At 53.2% G+C, this 20,377-nt stretch overlaps 1 protein-coding gene across 1 annotated transcript in view; it reads left to right on the top strand.

The window, feature by feature from the left end:
- Positions 1-20,377, top strand: part of LOC131090301 (syntaxin-binding protein 4-like) — a 50,760-nt gene that overhangs the window by 12,761 nt on the left and 17,622 nt on the right. The window contains exons 3-7 of the mRNA XM_058035589.1: positions 6,064-6,159; positions 6,940-7,009; positions 7,982-8,056; positions 16,190-16,275; positions 17,807-17,927. Coding sequence (XP_057891572.1) covers positions 6,064-6,159; positions 6,940-7,009; positions 7,982-8,056; positions 16,190-16,275; positions 17,807-17,927 — 448 coding nt within the window. The remainder of the gene's footprint in view (positions 1-6,063; positions 6,160-6,939; positions 7,010-7,981; positions 8,057-16,189; positions 16,276-17,806; positions 17,928-20,377) is intronic.

Consider the following 20,377-nt stretch of genomic DNA (forward strand, 5'->3'; position numbering starts at 1 on the left):
CAAGTGAACCTCAGCAGAAGTTCAAAGGGGTTACCTGGCAGCTCCTCTCACCTGAACCTCGAATTAAGGAATAGCCATCAAAGGGAAGTGCTGATTAAGGAGCATTTCTCAGAAACACTGAGATCTCATTATCTTGACCTTCATCTGCTTAGGACAGGGCAGGGAGTGATTCACCTCCAATCTGTCCCTTCCTCCAGACAGAAAAAGCTGGCGGGGGCTGCAAGATCAACAGAGGGATTAAGGGAAATGTAATTGAACATTGCCAGCTTAGGCAGGGAGCAGGCTGCCCCTGTGTGTGCCCAGCCTGGCAGGCACTGGGGTCAGGATGATCCCAGTTGGACTAAACAACCAGCTTAGCCAGGACACCCCCTGACCTGTGTGGATCCAGGAGCAGGTGAGATTATAGCCTGAGAACTGTGACTCTGGCATTAGTGGGAGTGGGATTAGAGGCACCAGAGGAGCTTGAGGGTCTTGGAGAAATTTATAGGATTGTTAAGAGCCTAAACAAAGCACAGACTTGGTCAGTCTTACCTCTAAGTCCATCTGGAGTTTTCCTGGCAAACTTTGTTCTGCAAAAGAGAAAAAAACCAGGGACATGGACATCATCTCCAGGACCTTTGCCAGAAAGGAAAGATTAAATAGAGGGATCCAAAATAGGCTAGATTATCTGGCCCTAAGTATGACTTAATAAGCATTATACTGGGACTTTGATGCTGTGATAATTAAAGAGCCGTTATTTACCTACACTGGGTCCCAAATAGAAATCTGATTGAAGTAAATGTTTATAAAATATGTAAAAAATTATCATCCCAGGAATGCTGCCACCACAGTCCTGGATGGTCCAGGTTTGCTGCCATCCATCAGCTGCTGTCCCCTGGAGTGATCTGAGCCCTGGAAAGGCTGAGCCCTCCCTCCTCCTCCTCTTCCTCCTATTCCTCCTCCTCCTCCCTGCCCCACTGGGACTCTCCAGTGGATTTGGGGGGCAGGACTGGCACCCAGAGCAGCTTCTTGGTGAGGTGATGGGTGTGAGCAGTGGGCAGAGCTCAGCAGCCTCCAGCTGCTTTCCCAACAGGGGAGCTAAAACTGAGGGATTTTTCCTCCCCCACCCAAGTTTGAGTGTGTCTGGAGCAATACTGTGAGTAATCAGTGATTTTAATAACAAGATCGGATTTTCTCCTGACATCGTTGGGGATAAAGGAGGATTTGGGATACCTCAGCTATATTAAGGCATTATTACAATTGATTTGCAGACACAAAAGGAAATGAGTCATTATTGATTTGATATCTCAGCACACACTGGGCTGCTGGGGGATGCTGTGGCTGGGCCTCTGCAAGGTGCAGATTTTTATATTATTTGTCTGATGTTCTTCATCATTCCTAATTCCTTTGTGTTAGGAGTGAAGAAAGATGTAGGATGTGTTCCTCAGTCATGTCCAGCCTTGGGCTGGACTTCAGGCTCTGCTCCATCCAGGAAACTGATGGGCTTTGCCTCTGCAGACCCCTCATGGTTTCCCAGGCCCATCCCTGGGGTGCCCCTGTTCCTGGGATGTCTGCACAGCCCAGCCGAGATCCCCTGGCTCCGCAGGGAGCACAGGAATGTACTGCTCAGCATCCCTGGCCATGGGCACGTTTTATCTTTCATGGCAGCAACATCTCCTCCCTACTTTTGTGCCCAGTGCTTGACCTGACCCACAGCTTGGTGAGGCTCGTGCTGCTTATAGATACTTTTATGGAACAATATTTCAAATTTGAGTGAAATTCTTTTATAAATCACTATAAATTATAAAATATTATAAATATCAATTATAATAGATAATAATATAATATATTGTATAATTTATAATATATTATATATTGTATAATTTATAATATATAAAATAATATATAATGTATATTATATATAATATAGACATTATATATTACATATTATATATTATATATAAATAAAATAAATATAAAATATTATACAAAATATAGAAAATATAGAAACAAATTATAAAATAATATCTATTAATATATAATATATATTCTATATTATATATTATATTATATATAATATAATATTTTATCTATCTTTTATCTTTTATCTTTTATATTTTATACTATAAATTAGAAAATATCAGTGCCCATTCCTGACGTGTTCTGCTGTGAGTTCCCTGTGAGTTCCAGCAGTAACAACAATTCCAGCTCCACACAAGGGCCTGGTTAATGCATTAAGCCTAGGGAATAAACTCCAGCATCCAGACAGGGCTGGGATTTGGAGCTTGGGAAAAGCAGCAATTGGTGCATATAGAAATGTAAATGTATTTATGGGAAATTGTTATAATTTAGTTATTATCTAATCTAATCTGAAGGTGACTTGTGACACAAAGTCTTTCCCTGGAGGCAGATGAAAGCTGTGAGGGGCCTGAGAGCTTGGGTTACCAGAGGAAGGGAAGCAGGGATGGGAATGATGCTGTGCCCTGAGAAATCCCCACCCAGGATCCCCCTCTACCTTAGTTTTTAGGGTTCCCAGGTTTTAGGGCAGCAGCTGGGCCTTGTCCCTACAGCCCAGGACTGTGCAGGGCTCAGAGTTGGGGCAGGGCTGGCCTGGGCCTGGCTCGGTGGCACTGCCTGTTCCCAGCCTGTCCCCAGCCTGTCCCCCTCAGCCAAACGCCCGACCCATGGCTCTGGGCACAGATTTGTTAATTAAAGCCAGGCTTTTTAATCCTTCTGTCCACAGCCTGGATCTTCCAAGTAGGACTTAATGAGCCCTGGATAAATAAATAAGTCTCTTGGACCTTTTCCTGCCAGCCAGCTCAGGGTGGGCACAGCGACAGGCCCGTGGTGGCTCTGAGGTGGCTCTGAGGGGGCTCTGAGGGGCTCTGAGGGGCTCTGAGGTGGCTCTGAGGGGGCTCTGAGGGGCTCTGAGGGGCTCTGAGGTGGCTCTGAGGTGGCTCTGAGGTGGCTCTGAGGGGGCTCTGAGGGGGCCCTAGGTGGCTCTGAGGTGGCTCTGAGGGGCTCTGAGGGGACTCTGAGGGGGCTCTGAGGTGGCTCTGAGGGGCTCTGAGGGGGCTCTGAGGGGCTCTGAGGGGGCTCTGAGGGGCTCTGAGGTGGCTCTGAGGGGGCTCTGAGGGGCTCTGAGGTGGCTCTGAGGGGGCTCTGAGGGCCTCTGAGGTGGCTCTGAGGGGGCTCTGAGGTGGCTCTGAGGGGGCTCTGAGGAGGCTCTGAGGGCCTCTGAGGGGGCTCTGAGGGGGCTCTGAGGTGGCTCTGAGGTGGCTCTGAGGTGGCTCTGAGGGGGCTCTGAGGGGCTCTGAGGGGGCTCTGAGGGGCTCTGAGGTGGCTCTGAGGGGGCTCTGAGGGGCTCTGAGGGGGCTCTGAGGGGGCTCTGAGGTGGCTCTGAGGGGGCTCTGAGGGGGCTCTGAGGGGGCTCTGAGGGGGCTCTGAGGGGCTCTGAGGGGGCTCTGAGGGGGCCCTAGGTGGCTCTGAGGGGGCTCTGAGGTGGGCTCTGAGGGGACTCTGAGGTGGGCTCTGAGGGGACTCTGAGGTGGGCTCTGAGGGGCTCTGAGGGGGCTCTGAGGGGCTCTGAGGGGGCTCTGAGGGGGCTCTGAGGGGACTCTGAGGGGCTCTGAGGGGGCTCTGAGTGGGCTCTGAGGGGGCCCTAGGTGGCTCTGAGGGGCTCTGAGGGGGCTCTGAGGTGGCTCTGAGGGGGCTCTGAGGTGGCTCTGAGGTGGCTCTGAGGGGGCTCTGAGTGGGTTCTGAGAGGGCTCTGAGGGGCTCTGAGGTGGCTCTGAGGGGCTCTTAGGTGGCTCTGAGGGGGCTCTGAGGGGGCTCTGAGGGGCTCTGAGGTGGCTCTGAGGTGGCTCTGAGGGGGCTCTGAGGGGCTCTGAAGTGGCTCTGAGGTGGCTCTGAGGGGCTCTGAGGGGCTCTGAGGTGGCTCTGAGGGGCTCTGAGGGGCTGTGAGGGGGCTCTGAGGTGGCTCTGAGGGGCTCTGAGGGGGCTCTGAGGGGGCTCTGAGGGGGCTCTGAGGGGCTGTGAGGGGGCTCTGCGGTGGCTCTGAGGTGGCTCTGAGGGGCTCTGAGGGGGCTCTGAGATGGATCTGAGGTGGCTCTGAGTGGGCTCTGAGGGGGCTCTGAGATGGATCTGAGGTGGCTCTGAGTGGGCTCTGAGGGGGCCCTAGGTGGCTCTGAGGGGCTCTGAGGGGGCTCTGAGGTGGCTCTGAGGGGGCTCTGAGGTGGCTCTGAGGTGGCTCTGAGGGGGCTCTGAGTGGGTTCTGAGAGGGCTCTGAGGGGCTCTGAGGTGGCTCTGAGGGGCTCTTAGGTGGCTCTGAGGGGGCTCTGAGGGGGCTCTGAGGTGGCTCTGAGGGGGCTCTGAGGGGCTCTGAGATGGCTCTGAGGTGGCTCTGAGGGGGCTCTGAGTGGGCTCTGCGGGGGCTCTGAGTGGGTTCTGAGAGGGCTCTGAGGGGCTCTGAGGTGGCTCTGAGGGGCTCTGAGGTGGCTCTGAGGGGGCTCTGAGGTGGCTCTGAGGTGGCTCTGAGGGGGCTCTGAGGGGCTCTGAGATGGCTCTGAGGTGGCTCTGAGGGGGCTCTGAGTGGGCTCTGCGGGGGCTCTGAGATGGATCTGAGGTGGCTCTGAGTGGGCTCTGAGGGGGCCCTAGGTGGCTCTGAGGGGCTCTGAGGGGGCTCTGAGGTGGCTCTGAGGGGGCTCTGAGGTGGCTCTGAGGTGGCTCTGAGGGGGCTCTGAGTGGGTTCTGAGAGGGCTCTGAGGGGCTCTGAGGTGGCTCTGAGGGGCTCTTAGGTGGCTCTGAGGGGGCTCTGAGGGGGCTCTGAGGGGCTCTGAGGTGGCTCTGAGGTGGCTCTGAGGGGGCTCTGAGGGGGCTCTGAGGGGGCTCTGAGGTGGCTCTGAGGGGGCTCTGAGTTGGCTCTGAGAGGGCTCTGAGGGGCTCTGAGGGGGCTCTGAGGGGGCTCTGAGGTGGCTCTGAGGGGCTCTGAGGTGGCTCTGAGGGGCTCTGAGTTGGCTCTGAGAGGTCTCTGAGGGGCTCTGAGGGGGCTCTGAGGGGGCTCTGAGGTGGCTCTGAGGGGGCTCTGAGGGGCTCTGAGTTGGCTCTGAGGGGGTTCTGAGGGGCTCTGAGGGGGCTCTGATGTGGCTCTGAGGGGCTCTGAGGGGCTCTGAGGGGGCTCTGAGGGGCTCTGAGGGGCTCTGAGGGGGCTCTGATGTGGCTCTGAGGGGGCTCTGAGGGGACTCTGAGGGGGCTCTGAGGAGTAGAACCCCATGCCAAGGTGGTGCAGGACACCCAGGGGTGTCACACATGGAGCTGGGGTCACCCCCCTGCTCCTGCCCCAGCTGCTGCCCCAGGCCCAGCTCTGACACTCCTGGGGTGGCTCTGCCATCCTGTCAGGGCTGAGGGGCTGCTGGGGCTGCCAGGGCGCAGAGATGTCCCCAACCCCTGGGGGGTGTCCAGGTGTGACCAGGGAAGGAATCTCCAGTGGGAAACGCCACCAGGAATGATTTATTTGATCTGCAGCGGGAGCAGATCCTTTCCCATCAGGGATGAACTTGAAGGTGCTGGAGAGAGTCCAGGGCAGCCCATGGAGATCCCCAAGGATGGAGCCAGGCTGGCAGAGCTGGGGGTGCTCACCTGGAGAGGAGAAGCTCCAGGGACACCTCAGAGCCCCTGCCAGAGCCTGAAGGGGCTCCAGGAGAGCTGGAGAGGGACTGGGGACAAGGGATGGAGGGACAGGACACAGGGAATGGCTCCCAGTGCCAGAGGGCAGGGATGGATGGGATATTGGGAATTGGGAATTGTTCCCTGTGAGGGTGGGCAGGCCCTGGCACAGGGTGCCCAGAGCAGCTGTGGCTGCCCCTGGATCCCTGGCAGTGCCCAAGGCCAGGCTGGGCAGGGCTTGGGGCACCCTGGGATGGTGGAATGTCCATTGGAATGGCACTGGATGGGCTTTCAGGTCCCTGCCAACCCGAACCATTCCATGATTCCATGAATTTAGGGTTGGGGCTGCACCCCTCAGGCATGGCCTGTGCCAGCTCTGGTTCTCCTGCCTTTGTGCCACGGGCTGTGCTCTTCCTGCAGGCATCAAGGTCATTGGTGGCATCAAGGAGCTCACTGGAGAAGAATATGGAGTTTATGTCAAGAGGATCCTTCCAGGGGGTGTTGCTTATGCAGATGGTGAGTGGAACACAGGGCAGGGTGCCATGAGGTCTGAGAACAGCCCAGACTGAGGGCATTTATTCCACACATTTGTGTAATCCCTTATTAGATATTTTGGGTGCTTGCTTGGAGATTTTCCAGTGGTTGAGGGGTATTTTTTTAGTGTGGCAGCAGCCTTGGACTGGCTCCTCAGCATCTGTTCTATTGCTTTGTGTGTGTAGAGCCTGACCCATCTCTGCCACACAAGAACTTTCCTGTCCCTTCCCACCTCTCTGTGGCCCCAAAATGAGCAGAGATCCTTTTGCAAACTCAGCTCTGCTCTGATATACTGATTTCATTCTGAATATGTTCAACTAAGTAGCTATTAGGGGTCTGCAGAGCTCCCCTTTTACAACTTCAGCTAAAAGCTATCTTTTTTTTCCCCAGCTGACATCATTTTTCATCCAATAAAGGAAAATAAATCCAGAACAGGTGGAAATGCCTCTCATGGTTTTCTACCTGACCTCGAACTGAACTGCTTGACCTCAAAGTGAATTAAGCAAAAGCTTTATTGCAGTTTTCAGCATTTACTTTTGCAACTTCCTAGAGCAGAGGAAGTGCTGAGACCTTGGCACGGGCTGTTCTGGGAGGTTGCAGAAATTCATTTATGGACATCTGGAAAAACAGGTTGGACGAGCATCTCAGGAACAGCCCATGCATTTTTCATCCTGTCTCTGGGCACAGGGGGAATGCCCAGCCTCTCCCAGTCCCTTCCAGCTGTATTTTCCACAGTTTCTATCCATTAGTTTTCTTTTCTAGGCCGCCTGCAGCCAGGGGACCAGATCCTGGAGGTCAATGGAGAGTCCCTAATTGGGGTTACCAGTGAAAGGTACCATGTCCAAATAGAAATGTCCCATTCCTGTTGCTTTTGTGGGATTCTGTGAAGTGGCTCAGGCTGTGGGTTGTGTGGAGGACACCAGGGCATCATCCTGGGTGCTGTTCCCAAGAGCCAGCTTGGAGATGATCAGACAGAATGATTCAATATAAAAATAGACCAGAGAGCCCAAATTGTATCAGAGCTGCTCAGACATCTCCCCAAAAGCTGGGTTTGAAACAGCTCCTGGCACCTCCACTCCATCTGCTGCAGCTCCCAGCACGTCCTGCAGCTTCCAGCACAGGAGATGAGCTGAGCCTGAGCCTGACAGTGCATCTCCAGCTCCTTCTGGAGCCATGACCCAGCCCCTCAGCTCCCACCAGAAGAATCATTCACAGCTCCACAGGAACACCAGCATTTTGGGGCTCTCCTTTGCCATGAAACATTGTGCTGTCCTATTGCCTGCCCTGCATTCAGGTACTGAGGCTGGATGGGGAGCAGCACGAGGAGCTGCCAAAGCCCCAGAGCTGCTGGGCTTGGTGCTGTCCGTGAGAAATCTCTGTGGCTGTGGGAGGCTGTGCCTGCTCCCACAGCTGCCCTGCCTGCCAGGGGTACTTGAATTTTGTCCCAGAAATGGCTGTCCCTGGGATGGAAGCCTCCCCAGGCTGGGAATTACAGAATCCTGGAATGGTGTGGGTTCAGAAGGATGTTAAAGAGCACCTCGTTCCAGCCCCTGCCATGGGCTGTGCAGGGGGATTTGCTCTGGTGTCTGCTGGGTTTTGCTGTCAGGGACTTCTCGCTTCCTGCAGAAGTGGGAAACCAGGGTATTGCTGGGCTGCCCTCGGCCTCGCTGCCAGGGCAGGGAGTGGGGCGTGCAGCCAAAGCTCAGCTGCTGGCAGGGCTTGCCCAGGGCAGGGGGCTGTGCCAGCTGTGGGGTGAGCAGGGTGAGGCCAGGGGAGCTGGGACTGACCTGTCCCTGTGTTCCAGGGCCGTGGACATCCTGAGGACGGCGTCGGCCACCAGCCACATGCGGCTCCTGATCGCCCGCGATGACGACGCCAGGTCAGGGGACACGGGGAGGGACCTTGGGGCACTCCTGGCACCACAGCTGGACAGCCTTGGGGCAAATGGGGCTCAAAGCCCACAGGGAAGGAGGCCAGGGGTCCTTGGTCACTGTGCACTGGTGGGAATTCAGTGGAGCTGTAGTGGAAGGAAGCAAAGCTTCCCTCGGTGGCTCCCAGCTCCAGCCCTGCCTGGGTGAGGTGCCCATGTCTGTGGGACATTCCAGCACTGAGCAGATTCCCACAGGTCCTTCCCCAGCTAGAGCCAGGGCTGCTCCAGGCTTGGCTGCAGGGTGGCACAGCTCCCTCATCTCTGCTCTGTGGTGTTTCAGCACATCCTGCACAGAACTCTGGATGTAGGGACAGCAGGATCTTCCCTTTCCTTTCTGGGAACACGGGGAAGGATTTTTCTGCTCTCCACTTTTTTTTCCCCGCTTAGTTTTGTCTTTTATTGATGTCCTGCTATCTTTTAAGTCTGTCCTTGAGCATGGGGGAGCATCTGGCATGTATCAGACACACTGAGTTAAGGTCTTCCTTTCCCAGAGGTTCCCTCCTTCTCAGGGAGGATGAGAAGTTTCTCCCTAAACCTGTCCCTTTGTTGCTCCCTGGAAAACCTTGCTGTCTCAGAGGGTTTGGAAGGAGAAGGGAAGAGCTCAGTCTTGTCTTGACTGGGTTAAAGCTGTGTGGGACAATGATGAGAGGGGGCAGAGCTGTGGGAGCCCAGGCATGGATTAGTGGGGTCTTTGCTGATATCCCACAGGAGATCTGGCACAGTGTGCTGGCACAGCCTGTCCCTTGACAGGAGCAGGGGCAGCTGAGGTGCTGAGGAAGCAGAGCAATGAGGGTGGGATGGGGCAGAGGGAGGCTGTGGGCAGGCTGTGCTCTGCCTCAGGTCAGTCCCTGCTGAGCACACCCGGATCCCGTTAGTGTGGAGATGATGGATGATTAATGATGGCTGCATTCCTTATCCATCAGCTGCTGTGCAGCCTTGCTGCCTTGGCACAGCAGTGAGAGTGCCCTAATGACAGGCGTGAGACCAATTCTGACACAGCCATACACTGCTGGGAGAATTATTTGCTATTAATGACAGGCTGCTTTTAGCCACCCTCTTCCAGGGGAAATGCCATCTCCTGTTATTACACTGAGTGCAAGCCCTTCAGCAGCTCTGAGGAGGTGCTGGGTGAAGCCAGTAGGTCAGCAGGGATGCTCTGCTCCAGTGGGGATGCAGCTGTGGGTCACAGCAGTCCCCTTGGTGGGGCAGAGTGCCAGGGGGCATCTCACACTCTCCCAGCAGGAGGGATGGGATCCCTGTGCTCTGACACACTCGATTTCTCAGCCACAGCCCCCAGTTTGGGTTTTCTGCCTCCACGGAGCTCTGTTCCCAGCTGTTCCGCAGCTCCAGCATCCCCAATTGCAGCAGATGTTCCTGCAGCGCTCCTGGGCCGGGCGTGGCCCCGGCTCCCCCCGCCCCGAGCACTGCGGGGAGCTGGGGCAGGGCAATGGAACTTCAAGCGATTTATTTGGCCTCGTTCACTGTTTGTTATCTGTTAAATCTGCAAAAGGTTAGCCAGAGGCAGAGGGGAGAAGTAATCAGTTTATTTTTTCCTTTTTCCAAAAGATTTGCAGAGATTTCACTTACATAATCACCTCGCAAACTGTTTAATACACGAATACATATCTCCAGGATTAAGAGCTGGGGGAACACGGGGAAGGATTTTTCCACTCTCCACTTTTTTTTTTTCTCACTTAGTTCTGCCTTTCATTGATGCCCTGCTATCTTTTAAGTCTGCCCTTGAGCATGGTGAGCAGCCAGATCGATGGAAAGGGGGGTGATGCCCAGGGAGGTGCCATGCCATGAGCTCTGGGCACCTTCCCCCCTTCCCCCTGCCCAGCAAAGCATCCCATGAGACCTGAAAGCTGAGGAGGACACAGAGAAAATTCAGTTTATTTTCAGATCCTTCCTCACCCAGAGCTCTCAAAGGAGGAGGGAACATCATGGCTCTGGGTTTGGATCCAACCCTCCTGCCAATTTTCCCAATGACTCAGCTGAGTAGCATTTTGTTGTGGTTGCCCTTGGGTGAATTTGAGTCATAAACGCTATTATTTGTCTCTGGAGTTAATTATAGGCCCAAATTACCTGTGCTTTTCATGGAACTCAGTCTCTGGCATGTATCAGATGCATGTTTGGGGCCTGTCGCATCAGCTGGGCTGCAGAGAGCAGCAGTAATGCCAGGGCTTGAAGCAGAGGATTCAGATTTGGAGCTGGACTCACCAGGTTTAGGTGATGCTTAAATCTGATTTTCGTCTGTGCTCACCTTCAGCTAATGAGGATAATTTTATTGCATAGTCATAATTATTGTTTATTCATTCTCAGCCTGAAAGTCACAATAGTTCCTTGTTTCTCTGCCTTGCACAGATATGGGCCTGGTCTGTCAGGTTTATCACTGGGAGGAGCCAGGTTGTGCTGCACCTCTGGGTCCTGGCAGGATCAAATATTAAATTCATTGTGTTCCCACATGAGATGCATCCCCAGCACGCCAGGAGCAGGGGCTGGTGGGGTAGCAGGGCTCACACAGCCAGCAGGAAGGAAAGGCTGCTCCTCTGTGAGTGCCCTGCAGTGTGGAGCAGGGTCAGACTCACAGCATCTCTGAGGGTGGAAAGGATCTTTGAGTCCAACCCCTGACTGCTGTCCCAGCTCAGAGTGCCATGTCCAGCTGTTCCTTGGACACCTCCAGGGGTGGGGACATCCCCACGGCCATGGGCAGCCCCTTCCAAGGCCTGACCACCCTTTCCATGAAGAAATTCCTCCTGGTGTCCAACCTGCCCCCCCATGGCACAGCTTGGGGCCATTTCCCCTTGTCCTGTCCCTGTTCCCTGGGAGCAGAGCCTGACCCCCCCGGCTGTCCCCTCCTATCAGGAGCTGTGCAGAGCCACAAGGTCCCCCCTGAGCCTCCTTTGCTCCAGGCTGAGCCCCTTCCCAGCTCCCTCAGCCCCTCCTGGTGCTCCAGCCCCTCCCCAGCTCTGTTCCCTTCCCTGGACACGCTCCAGCCCCTCAGTGTCTGTCTTGTCATGAGGACCCAGAACTGACCCCAGGCCCAGGTACAGAATCAGCTCCCAGGTCACTGTGCCCACCCTGTTTCTCCCAGCAGAGGGGCTGTGACAGGAGCTGGTGCCTGGTGTAGATGCAGGATGGTCCCTCCTGCCCTGCCAGCCCTGCCTGTGACAGTGACAGCCCAGCCCATGGCTCTGCTGTGCTGAGCATTCAGTGCTAAGCTGGCAGGGAGGGCTGGGGCTGGCTGCAGCAAGCCTGGGTGTGCCAGGGACGAGGGCTGGGCTTTGGGACAAGCTGCCAGCCTCTCCCAGAGCTGTGAGCTGCACCTGGGCCTGGCACTGCTTCCATCCCACCACAGAGAGGGAAGGCATTGAATGGTTTGGGTTGGAGGGGGTCTCAAATCTCATCCCATCCCACCCCTGCCATGGCAGGGACACCTCCCACTGTCCCAGGCTGCTCCCAGCCCTGCCCAGCCTGGCCTTGGGCACTGCCAGGGATCCAGGGGCAGCCACAGCTGCTCTGGGCACCCTGTGCCAGGGCCTGCCCACCCTCACAGGGAACAATTCCCAATTCCCAATATCCCATCCATCCCTGCCCTCTGGCAGTGGGAGCCATTCCCTGTGTCCTGTCTCTCCATCCCTTGTCCCCAGTCCCTCTGCAGCTCTCCTGGAGCCCCTTCAGGCCCTGGCAGGGGCTCTGAGGTGTCCCTGGAGCTTCTCCTCTCCAGGGGAGCACCCCCAGCTCTGCCAGCCTGGCTCCAGAGGGGCTCCAGCCCTTGGGGTGTCTCCATGGGCTGCCCTGGACTCTCTCCAGCAGCTCCAGGTCCTGCTGCTGTTGCCCCAGGGCTGGGGCAGCTCTGCAGGTGGGGTCTCACCTGAGGGGCAGAATCCACCCCCTCCTGGTGCCCATAGCAGGACTCAGCCCAGCCCAGGGGGGTCTCTGGGTGCTCCCAGCCAGGGCAGGTCCAGCTCTCACCCCCCAACAGCCCAAATCCTTCCCCAGGGCTGCTTTTGGTTTCTTCTCTACCCATCCTGGACTGGGCTTGGAACTGCCCTGACCCAGGCACTTGGCCTTGTTGTGCTTTATGAGTTTTGCACAGGTTGTGCTTTATGAGTTTTGCTTTATGAGTTTTGAGGGTTCCCCCTCTCCAGGCTGCCCAGGTCCCTCTGGATGCCCCATCCCTCCCCTGCAGGTGTGACCTCCCCACAGAGCTGGGTGTCAGCTCCAGGCTGGCTGGGGGTGCCCTCATTCCAGTGCAGCTGTGTGAGAAAACCTGCCTTTGTGACGCTTTTGGGGTGCTCTGGGTTCATGGCTCCCACTCACCTGCAGGTTTGTTTTTTGGTTTTTTTTTTGAGACAAACCAGTAATTTCTGATGTCACAGGCTCCACTTTCTCTCCCAGCTGTGGTGCAGAGCTGAGGTTTCCAGACGCTGTGTAACCTTTGATGTAGGATTCACCCTTTGTTCTTCCAGGAACAAAAGGGCAGCACAAAGAGGCATTATGAGATAAAATAACAATTTTCTGTGGGGAGATTGACCCCCTGCTGCTTAATCTACAGCAAAGTCATCCTGGAGCTGGCTGATGCTGCAGGACCCCCCATCCCACCCTGGGGCTGGCTGAGGCTCTGCAGGGCCAAGCTCCATTGCAAGCATCCCTCAGACCTCAAATGTTTGCATCCTAATGAAAAAAAACTGGAGAAGGGCTCGTTAAAATGAACTTTCCACCTCATACAACGCCACGGTTGTTGTTTTTTAATCAAGCTGGGCATTTTAGTCCTGCAGGCACCTGACAATTCACAATGTTTTAGCAAGGGTCAAATTTTAAATATTAAAGACATCTTCTGAAGCTTCTTGGTGTCTGAAAGCACAAAGCAAGGCCTGCTGGCATTCCTTCAGTGTGCTCCTTCATTAATCTGCAATGTTTGGGCATTGTCTGCCCTGTCCAGCTCCTCCAAACACAGCACTGAGCACAAAATTAATTCCCATGAGACTGGCACCAGAAAGTGCTTTACTTTCTGCTGGGATAAATAAATGTGTGCCTCAAGTTAGTCATGTGTTTGTGTCCCTGGTGGAACTGGGGCTGGCAGGAGTGACCAACAAAGCAGGAGCTGGGACGGTGGCATTTGGTCACATTGTCCCTGGGCTGGACCCAGCCTCACAGCTCATTCAGGCTCCTGAGAAAATAATGATAAACCTCCTTTGTGGATGAATTTCAGGACACAAAATAAACAACAACAAGGAGTGCTGAGCCCGTGCATGTGCTCACTTATGACAGAGTTTGGCAGCACGGGTTGGTGACGGGCTTTGCAGGGTCACAGAGCTGCTGCACCAGTTGCATTTGCATTGACTAAGAGTATTTCAGCCATTGTTTGGCGTTTATAGCCTCCTCTGTGCTCTGCTGGATTATTATCTGAGGAAAATGGAACAATAGATGACCACAGAAAGACCCAGCCCAAAACAAAGCCTGAGTGCTGGTGTCTTGGTAAGCACTGGGAATAATGTGTGAGATTGCAGCGTGTTGGACCTGCCCCTGCAGGGGTCAGGGAGGGTAAGGCCATGGCTGTGTGAGCTGCCAGTGAAACTGGTATGAATCAGCTGCAAAAACACAGAGGCTGTGCTGGGAAACTGGAATAATTCTGCTGAGATCCACCCGAGGCTCAGCTCAGGGATCAGCAAAGCAGGGGCTGCCTTGTCCTTGTGCTTCCCCAGAGCTTGTGGAAGCATTTAGGTTGGAAAACCCTCTGAGACCCTCGAGTCCAACCCTTAACCCACCACTGCCGAGGCCACTGTTAAACCATGTCCTCAAGTGTCACATCCACATGGTTTTTGAACGCTTCTAGAGATTCCACCACTTCGCTGGGCAGCCTGTTCCAGTGCCTGACATCCTTTCAGTGGAGAAATTTTCCTAATAATTCACTTATTTTGGTGCCTTACATTATGAAACTGCCTTCTCCTCATGCACAGTAAGTGCAGATCACACAGGGCTGGCCCCACACAGCTGTCCTTTGATGGGCCACCAAAAATGCCTGCCACTGTCTGAGGGGTAGATCCAATAAGGAATTCCAGTGCTTGGAGAATGGCTTTGATCATCCTCTTGTCCTCCCTACTGTTTTATCACCACCATGACTGGGAGGTCACAGCATCTTCTGGGTGTCCTGATGGCATCTTGGCTGTTCCTGGGAAGTTTGTGCCCAAGAGGTGAAAGCCAAAAATGCTCTGTGGGGTCGTGAGGTTTCTGAACAAAGTCATGGTCTTTTTTTAAGGTCATGGGTTTGGTTGATAAAGACAATAGTATGGATGCAAATATTGGGATTCACCAAGGCATGTCACTGAGCATTGTGTGACACTTGGGTTTTAAATTAGCATTAAATGGAATGAATAAGGCATAAATTTGATGGCAATATTAGATAAGGCATGCGCTGGTCTTTGAAGTTTGTTAATGAGCTGGTTGTGACTGGGAAGATGTAAATTACTGAGAGCACTTCCAGCAGGAACCTGAGGAGCTGATGATTCATTCATCATTTAATATTGTTGACTCTAATCTAGCCAATAACACCCCACATCTGTCCTGGTGAGGAACGCAGATGACGCAGCGTCTGCGAGTGTGTCACTGCAGTCTCCTCGCTCAGGGAACTTTGCTGTGGCTGGCTTCCTACAGGTTCACCTCTGGAGCTTGTCTGACTGGCAAGCCTGAGAGGGAGCCACTCATAACCAGGCTTTTCCTGGGGCTATGGCATCAGGAAGGCTCCTTCCCATGGGGATTCCCTCCTGCCTTCAAAGACGACATCTAATGGTGTTGCTGTGGCCACTGAAACAACATTTGCAGGGTCTGTCCCACTGCCTGGATGCTTATTAACTGGCATGTGTAAGAAATTAGTCATCCTTGAGGATCTCTCTGCCAAAAGGTCAGATCCTGCAGGTGAGGTTGGGTTATGAAGGGAGAGAACACCCCCCAGTGCAGGGGGACAACATGAGAGCAGCATGGCAGGGCTGGATCAGAAGGCTGCTGAACATGAGCACGATGGAGATGTGATTCCTTTCCATGCCTCCTCATCTGAAAGGATGTGAGGGGCTCACAGCAACTCAATGAAAGCTTACAGAAATGAGGCAGGAGCTGGTAGATGTGGACAATGGTGGTTCTTAATGGAGAGGTCATGAAGAAAATCACCTGTGGTGTACAGGGACTTCCAGCTCATCAAGGGCTCAACACACGGTGGTCAAACTCAACCTGGAACAAATCGTCTTGTGCCTGGGCATGGAGATCACTTTCCAGGGGATTTTGGGGATGAGATTACATGCAGGTCTTTGTTGAGGTGTCATGCTCCAAGGGTATAGCTTGTGATGTTTGTGGAGAGCATCATCATGGATGGGTTAGGAAAGTGGGCTGATGCTTCTGCAGGTGCCCCAAAAGCCATCTCCCCTTTATTCCAGCAAGAGCTACAGGATCTGCCTTCTGTCCAGAAAAAGAGGAGCAAAACCAGAGAATGACCTGTATTTAACTGTCCTAGAAGGAGCCACAAATAGGCCGAGAATTTTTGGGTTTTGTTTGCACAGTTACAGCTCCTTCTGGCAGGGTTTCATTTGTGTGGTGTGTTTGCAAAACTTTTGAGCCTTATAGATGGGGGTGAAAACATTCCCAGGAGGGTCCATGAGGAGGGGTGCAAGGCAGAATGCAAGGCAGGGCTCCAGTGTTCATCTGCCCTCTCTCAGGAATGACAGCTCTCAGCACAGAGCCTGTCCATAGAATCATAGGATCATAAAGATTGGAAAAGACCTTTAAGGATACATCCCTTCCCAGCTCCTCTTGTCCTGAACACACTCCAGGGCAGGGAAGGAGCACTCTGGAGCTCTAGCCCATCACAGGAGAGCTGCACTGCCATGAGATTGATTATAGACCTGAAGCCTTGCACAAGCTCTTGAAAGCAGGCTGTTCCCAGGAGGAAGCTTTGTCTGCTCCCACAGCTGGAGAGCACCAGCCCTGCAGCCTTGGTACCCAGTCCCTGCTATCGGGGGCTCTCTGGCCATCCAATCATGTGGGGGGAGCTCTGAGCAGCAGCTGACTGCACCATGGTTTTGTTTGCAGGAGAGAGTTCTCTGAGCTGCTGGAGAAGTTTGGCTCCCAGAGCAACACGGGCTCGGCGCGGAGCTCGCCGGTCCTGCACGGCGGCAGTGAGTAGCTCTGCAGGGAACTCAAATCTCCTCTCTCTGCAGAGAGAGTTCCCTTCATCCCAGTGTCATTCTGAAGGAGCTGTGGTTGCATTTGAGGAGGTTTTGGGGTGGAGGTTGGAAGAAAGCTTGTCCTTATTGCAGACCCTTGGTGCATGCCAAGAGCATGGCCAATGCTGCCATGGGAGCTTGAATTGGGATCATAACCACTCCCCTGATCCCCAGATTCTGCCTAACTCATGTGCTGGGCAGGTGACTCCATCAGTAAATGCAGCTGCACATTTTTGCTCCGAATTTCAAGGCATTTCAGCAATAATTCATTTAAAGATCATTATTTTTCATTTGCAAATGGGAAATGTTTAAAGAGATGCAACAAGGTTGCCCTAAGCATGGTGCCAGCACAAAAAGCCATGTGTGCCTGGGGAAGAAAGCTTTCCCTACAGCTTGACATCCCACCAGAGAGCTGCTGGCCCTTCCCCTATGGCAGAGGTGTGTGGGGTTGGCAGTCCCATGTTGGAAGAGTGTAGGAGGATAGAACATAAAGTAAATAAAGATAGTAACATAAGTAAATAAAGGTAGTATAGAAAGTAATCTTACCTCCCTAAAGAGTTGCAGCTGAGCCAATTATTAAGGATTAGGAGCAGGCCTGATATTAACAGCCACACCTGTGGCCAATCAGAAGAGTGTTATAAAAGAGTAGATTGGTTGGCTGAGGAGGAACTGGAGTCAATTGGCCACCGTGAGGGCAAGGAAGAGTCAGTGCATAGAGGAGATGCCTACAAGAAACATCAAGGATGTACAAAACTCTAGCGATATGGAACCCTTGCAATGTAATGACAATAGAACTCTTGCACTATAATGACAACAGAACTGTGCCAAAGAGGCTGAATGTTTCCTCTCCTTCAGCCCTATCCTGGTGTCTTTAGCCACCATGTGGCTTTCCCCAGAAATCCAGGAGTATCCCGATGTCTTTTATTACCGTGCCTGAGTGGGTCGCAGCTGGTGAGAGAGAGACGGTGAATCTTGTATCTTGATCAGAAGGCTTATTTATTAAGATATTATATATAATACATTATGACTATACTAATAGAATATAGAGAGGTTTGCAGAGCTGCTAGCTAAGCTAAGAATAGAAAGAAAGAATCCCAAACAAAGTTGTGTCCAGGGACTCAGTCCCCTAGCTTGCACTGGTGATTGGCCCTTAATTATAAACATAGAAAATGAGCCAATCAAGGTGAATCCTATTGCATTCCACAGCAGCTGATAACAATTGTTTACCTTCCCTTCTGAGGCCTCTGCCTTCCAGAAGACACAGAAATCTGAAAGAAAGGATTTCTGTGGAAAAATGTCTGCGACAGTCTTTAGCCACCATGTGGCTTTCCCCAGAAATCCAGGAGTATCCCGATGTCTTTAACCACCATGTGGCTTTCCCCAGAAATCCAGGGGTGCAGCACCATCTCTCAGCAGCAGAGCAGGGGGAGGGTGATGCTGGGGTGTCTGAGTGCCCTGCTCTGACTGTGCCTTTGGTGTTCAGGTCGGTACCTGGAGAGCACCTCGTCGGGCTCGTCGTCGCGCTCGCAGAGCCCGCTGCTGCTGAGCCCGGCCACCTCGCACGGCCCCTTCCTGGGCAGCCCGGCGCACGCTCCTCACGCACAGTACGTACACATCCTCCCAGCCTGGGCAGCAGGGCACCACCAAATGTCAGAGGATACACCCACTAAAGAAATCCAGGGCTTGTGAAGTTTTGTTCATCCTTATGACCTCTCTACTCTTCTATCGCCGGAACGGTTCAGGGGCCACAGCATCTTCTGGATGTGGTGGTGGCATCTTGGCTGTTCCTGGGAGGTTTGTTCCAATGGGGGTGAAAACGTTCCCAGTTGAGACAATCCATATGTCTGCACCATGCAGCAGCTCCTCTTCTGTGGGGGTATCAGTCATCAGTTTTTCTGAGTCTGGATTGAAGGCACTTGAGACAGTAATTCAAGTGTTTATTATTTCTTATCAGTAAAATAGTCTCACTGCTGTGAGTTCGGCAGCTTTTCATTAGAAGGCACAAAATGGCCAACAATCTCTTGTTACAAGGTCTTTTTAAGACTAAACTATCCAATTTAGAACTGACACCTAGATTATTTTCTCTTTTAACCCAATAACTGATCCCAAAGAGCTGCAATGGGGACTTTTCTGCCCAATTACAAAATGCCACCCAAACCCAAGAAGAAGAAGGAAGAAGAAGCATGAAGAAGAAACCCAGGATGACACCCTGTGCCTCCATCTTGCTTCCATCCACAAGATATTAAAAATCCCAAAACCTAAATTTCTCACCAAGTGACACACCTACATTACTCTCTATAATCTATTTCACACTTTTGTGGATTCTATTTTATCTTGAAGTCTGGGAAACTTTCACCATGGATGAGGGTCAAAGTCAGTGCTGCCCTGGGGGTCAGGGCACCCCAGAGCAGACAGAGAAATATTCCTGGTGCTCTGGGTTTCCACACTCTTCCTCCCATGTGAAAGCCAGGGAGAGGCCATGGTTTGCAGCCAGGTGAGAGGGCCCTGCACATCACCTTGTAAACCACGAGCAGTGTGTTCCTGCAAGGCTGGTGCTGCTTTCAGGAGCTGTTTTTGGAGCTTGTGTCCTATTGCCCTGCTCCTGGCACTTTGACCCCATGCTCCAAGAGCACCAGCACCTCTGCATGCAAACATCCCTGATGCCCTTTGCTTTGGGGTCATCATCCTGCAGCCACCTCATCCTTGGGTGGCCAGAGCATCTCCCAGAGTGTGTTTCCATGGCACACTCTGCAGGGTCAGAGGCTGGGACAGGCTGAGCTGGTTTTTCTGCAGTCCCGTCTCCAGGGCCCTTCTCCAGAGGGACAGCTTGGAGGCTGTTCACAGTCATGGAATGGGGACCATTTGTCCCCAGGGCTCCCAGCTCCCATCCTTTGCCAGCACAAACAAGCCAAGGCACTGGTGAAGAGAATCAGCCCTCACTGCAGAACCAGTAAATCCTCTTGCTAAATACCAGCTTATTAGGGATTTGCAGAGGACAAATATTTGGCACCAGAGGTTTAAGCTGCTTGCGTGGAGTGAGAGACCCAAACAGAGGAGACACCAGATCATCTACTTGGCAGCTGCTTTGTTCAAGCCATCCTCACTCTGCTGTTAATTCCCTCCAGGGTGAGGTATGGAATCCAGAATGGGTTGGGTGGGATGGAACCTTAGAGATCATCTCATTCCAACCCCCACACTGGGCAGGAAAATGGGCATTGAGGGGCCTGTCTTGGTGACCTCCTTGCCATGCTGTGCCATGTTCTGCTTGTCTCCATGCAGCTGCCAGGCCCCACAGGTCCCCCCCCTGGAATCACAGACCACTGCTTTCACCTGAGCATTGGTGGTCAGCTGTGAGATGTAATTTGGGCCGTGGGTCTTTTCATGCATGTGGCTGCCACCCCTTCTGCTCACCACAGGTTGTCCCCAGGCTGTGACTTCTCATTGTGGCATCACTTGAGGTCCTGTCCCTCCACTGAGCAATGGGAGCTGGATGCAATGTAATCTCACCACAGTCAGTGTCTGAGATTCTGGGTTGAACAGAACATTTTAATGCTGTATTTCATGACTTCATTTCCCTAAGATTGTTCACCTTACAGCAATGTTTTTTTTCATAAGACTATGGCCCATCCACTCCTTCCCCTGGGGTGTGTGACCACAGGGATGGCATTGCTTGGGAACCTGTGCTGGTGTCACTGTGGGGCGTGGGATGCTCAGCTGCTGTTGTGTCTGAAGTTGTAACACGAGGAGCCAGGGCAGGCTCTTTGGGCAGGGGCTGCTGTGGAAATAAACTGAAAAGCAAAAAGCCAGCTGCACCCACCAGCTGCACCCATCCCATTTGGAGGAAAAGGCTTGTGGATCCTTCTGCACCACCAAATCCTTCCCCAACCCCCCTGTTGCAATGCTGCCCATGGGAGCTCAGTGAAATCTCTGCTCCTGTTTGCTGCTCCTTTCCATCCTCAACTGGACAAGCCACCTGCCACAGCAGCAGCTCACAGTGTGGTGGGTGTTGCTGCAAAGGATGCCCATTTCTTAGGGCATCTTGCATGATTTTGGG

This window comes from Melospiza georgiana, chromosome 16, assembly GCF_028018845.1.
Source record: "Melospiza georgiana isolate bMelGeo1 chromosome 16, bMelGeo1.pri, whole genome shotgun sequence".
Lineage (NCBI taxonomy): Eukaryota > Metazoa > Chordata > Aves > Passeriformes > Passerellidae > Melospiza > Melospiza georgiana.